The sequence below is a fragment of the Corylus avellana genome, chromosome 1 (assembly GCF_965113065.1).
Source record: "Corylus avellana chromosome 1, dhCorAvel1.hap1.2, whole genome shotgun sequence".
In the NCBI taxonomy this organism is placed as follows: domain Eukaryota; kingdom Viridiplantae; phylum Streptophyta; class Magnoliopsida; order Fagales; family Betulaceae; genus Corylus; species Corylus avellana.
Window position 1 is genome coordinate 13,732,520 of NC_142490.1, and position 4,476 is coordinate 13,736,995.

Here is a 4,476-nt window from a genome sequence, read left to right on the forward strand (position 1 = left end):
TATAAATAGTGGCAGGGGAAGACCTATGTTCTAAACTGCGGATTTTGCAGGTTCGTTGTTGGTTGTTGGTTGGGTTGGTTGGGTTGTTTACTTTGGACAGCTAAAAAATGGCTCCCTGTCTTTCCCCTTTCACTCTTCTTCATCTTCTCACTTGCTTCACTCTCTCTCTGCTTGTCTGCAATGCATATCCTGGCCACCATAACTACCCCTTCCCCCACCACCACCGCCCTCGCTTTGCAAGTCACAATTACAGAGATGCTCTCACCAAATCAATCGTCTTCTTTGATGGCCAGAGGTCTGGGAGGCTCCCTTCTAACCAGAGGATCACTTGGAGGAGGAACTCTGGTCTCTCAGATGGCTCAGCTATGCATGTATTTAGCACCATCTTTTGCCTAGTCTCTCATTACTCTGTTTCTTCACTTTTCTTCGTCGTGTTTTGGAAAATGTGAGGAGGGTTTTGGCTCATTTTGGGTGTGAAACTTGAAATGCAGGTTGATTTGGTTGGAGGGTACTATGATGCAGGGGACAATGTGAAGTTTGGCTTCCCCATGGCTTTCACCACCACCATGCTTTCATGGAGTGTTATTGAGTTTGGTGGGGTGATGAAAGGCGAGTTGCCGAACGCCAAAGAAGCTATTCGCTGGGCCACTGATTTTCTCCTCAAAGCGACTGTACATCCAGACACCATATATGTCCAGGTTTGTTCTCTCTACTCTGCATTTTCACACATCTGCCTATTTTGTGTCATTTCTGCTGCATTGGGCACATTTGATTGATTAGGGGTAGATAAGAGGAGCTGGGGTTGATATGGGGTGTATTTGACAGGTGGGTGATGCTAACAAGGACCATGCTTGTTGGGAGAGACCAGAAGACATGGATACACCAAGGAGTGTGTTCAAGGTTGATAGAAACTCCCCTGGTTCTGATGTAGCGGGGGAAACAGCTGCCGCTCTTGCAGCTGCTTCATTGGTCTTCAGAAGAAGTGACCCAAATTACGCCAATCTTTTGGTCACAAGGGCAATGAGGGTAAAACTCTAATTAGAGCAACAAATTAAACCTCCCTATTTTTTAACTTCTTCAATTTCCCCAAATTCTAAGATAATGTTTTTGCTTCTGGGTCTAGGTGTTTGAGTTTGCTGACAAATACAGAGGAGCCTACAGCAATGGGTTGAAGAAAGTTGTGTGCCCCTTCTATTGCTCTTACTCTGGTTATCAGGTAAAACTTTTTAAGTCCTTGAGATGTTGTTTGTGGAAATGCTGGTGAGCTTAATCTTTCTTTGGCATTTTAATAAAATGCTAGGATGAGCTTTTGTGGGGTGCTGCCTGGCTGCACAAGGCCACCAAGAATCCGATGTACCTCAACTACATCCAAGTGAATGGACAGATCCTTGGCGCTGCAGAGTTCGATAACTTCTTTGGGTGGGATAACAAGCATGTTGGAGCAAGAATTCTCCTCTCCAAGGTCCCTAATTTAGTCCCTCACTTGTCTTGGATTCCCATTTGAAAAGTGTTTGATATTGAAACATTGCATTTTTCAGGCATTTCTTGTCCAAAAGGTCCAATCCCTTCACGACTACAAGGGTCATGCAGATAATTTCATTTGTTCTATCATACCAGGAGCTCCATTTTCCTCATCCAAATACACCCCAGGTCCTCTGTCTCTATCTCTCTCTCTCTCTCTCTGTGAAAGAGTGGTCCTCCGTCCTCTCTCTAACGGCTAGTTTTGGTTGTTTTTGAGCAGGTGGGCTTCTCTTCAAGATGGGTGATAGCAACATGCAGTATGTGACCTCCACTTCATTTCTGCTGTTAGCCTATGCCAAGTACTTGACATCTGCGCGCAAATTTGTTAACTGCGGTGGAGTCCCTGTCACGCCAAAGAGGCTCCGAGCCCTTGCCAAAAGACAGGTAAATTGTATATCATATATGTAAAAAAGACATTCTTCATTCGCCCAAAAAAAATTTACTTTTTTCCTTTTTTTTTTTTTTTTTTTTTTTAAATTTTACAGGTGGACTATCTGCTAGGAGACAACCCATTGAAGATGTCGTACATGGTGGGGTATGGTCCAAAATACCCTCAAAGAATACACCACAGGGGCTCATCACTACCGTCCATTGCTTCCCACCCAGCCAAGATCCAGTGCTCCCCAGGGTTCAGCTTCATGAAATCCCAATCCCCCAACCCAAACATCTTGGTGGGTGCAATCGTTGGTGGGCCAGACCAGCATGACAGGTTCCCAGATCAACGGCCAGACTACGAGCAGTCGGAGCCGGCCACTTACATAAACGCACCCCTTGTAGGCGCGCTGGCATATCTGGCTCACTCATTTGGCCAGCTCTAGAGCTAGCTACCCTACCCACCCCTCTCTGCTTTCCTTTCTTTCTTTTTTTATTTTTGGATATTCCGCACAAGTGGAAGTGGTAATATAGATTGGAGAGCCATTGGCTCGAGTCCCCAGACCTTGAAGCAGAGTGGTCAAGGGGTAGAGTGGCCATGGTTGGGTGAATGTTATACATTATTGGGAGCAAATGTCGTGCTAGTAACGGCGTTTGTGTAAGTTAAAGCGTGTGGCTCTAAATAGCACCCTTAGTCGGTCCAACCTTGTTTTTCTTAAGGATGTTTTAGTCCATTTTGGGAATTTGCAATTTGTCATCTAGTCTTAAACTTGCAACTGTTAACCTCTTTTTTCTCTCTCTCTCTCTCTGGCGCGTTGTGGGTCTTCCGTTAATTGCGCCCCTTAATTACTCGGTAAACCAAAAAGAAAAGTAATAGGTGTACTATAAGTCTATAACCCGCGTGAGTGTTCACTGGGTTGTCACTTTTTAACATGAATTTAACATAAAATGAATGTGTTATGGCCTACCGATTTGATTAGTTTAATTAAACATATTAAATTATGGTTTATTTGAATTGACGTGACAATGTTCATTGGCTTATCATTAACATTTATAAAAAGCAAAAAAATTTAAAGACTTGTGGGCACTGCAATATCAGTTTAATGGTATGAAAATAAGATGGGAAATTAATACTTAGAAATAATCTTGACATATATAGTTTAACATTCGTGTTTCGATACAATTCAAATGTGACACGCACAAATGGGGCAAAATGCGAAACCATAACCTTTGATGTTGCGGGTAAAAGTATACACTTCTTTTGGGAGGGGGAAACAATGCCCATTTTAAAAATAAATAAATTAATTAAAGTTCCTAAGCAATAGCTTGGATCTGCCCTTGTTAAATTCAAGTTAAAATGATTTGTCATGATAATTTATGAACGTACAAAGGAATGTGAAGTATAACAACACACAATTAAGAAAAGGGTATGGTCTCTTTTATTGAGACCACGAAAGACAAATCCGAAAACAAAAAATGAGACCAAAATGAGGCGGGACATAAGGAAGAAAATGATGTGATGAGTGATTCGGTAAAAAAATGTTATTAAAAGGTATCTTCTTGGATGGCCTGCCCTAGAAATGCTATCTTAAGAAATGGTAATTTAATACATAAAGGTTTGTGGGTTCGAGTATTTGACCATTGGTTTGGAAAGTAAGGGAGAGAGAGAGAGAGAGAGAGAGAGAGGGAAGAAGGGGATAAGGATCAAGTTAAAAGATTTTGTAGAGCATATTATCATGTGATACTGTTGTTGGATGTGGCTTCTGCGGTCAATAAAGCTGCCTTTTCCGCAGGCTTGGCAGAGCTGTCAGAAATATAAAGAGGGACAGGGACCCTAGGACGGACAGCCATTGGAGGGTCACACACACACAATGACCCTAAACTATGAGATGGGAAGAAGGAATTTGAGAGCCAAGAGACATTCCTCCGCGTTGTCTTGCAAACCTCTAGATATTTTCATTCGAGGGTTCTATTTTCTCTCAAATTTTTCAACATACACCCTGACCCTGTCTCACTCACACACAGACTATATATATATATATATATATATATATACAGGCCTTGCCACATCAATATCATGCAATATATCATATAATCTACACATCAATATATCATGAATACAAAACTACCAACCATGTCCAGTTGGTGATGAACAGATGGGCATGCCTCTATTTCGTTCTTCAGTTTCGTTTACTATAAAATTAATCATAACTCAATTTATTTAATTAAATGATCGACCATTTATCTTTAACACCATTAATTTCATATCGAATTCACAAGTTATGAAAAATTGTCAACTCTTCTATTGCATTTCATGTTTGAGTCATGTCAAAACTCAGATATAAACTATATAAGTCACCATAAACCAATCTATTTAATTAAATAGATAAAATCTTTCAATTTTAAACCCACTAATTTCGTGCTAATTCGTGTTGTGTTCAAAAATCATGTAAAAATTGCAAACCCTAGCAGATGTAAACGAATTGCACGAAATATCTGTTTTCATGATAACACATTCTCTTTAGCGTGACTTCCCACAATGTTTCAAGTTCTCTCTGTAAACTCAAGCCAACATAATTTTAA

General features: G+C 40.8%; 1 protein-coding gene across 1 annotated transcript; it reads left to right on the forward strand.

Annotated features, from left to right (window-relative positions):
- Positions 1-2,423, forward strand: GH9B13 (glycosyl hydrolase 9B13). Its single transcript, XM_088512740.1, has 8 exons — positions 1-371; positions 492-698; positions 826-1,026; positions 1,124-1,216; positions 1,301-1,462; positions 1,539-1,650; positions 1,742-1,905; positions 2,007-2,423. Exons 1-8 carry the CDS (start codon positions 108-110, stop codon positions 2,337-2,339), a joined length of 1,536 nt encoding a protein of 511 aa, XP_088368866.1. The 5' UTR covers positions 1-107; the 3' UTR covers positions 2,340-2,423.
- Positions 2,424-4,476: the final 2,053 nt, after the last annotated feature.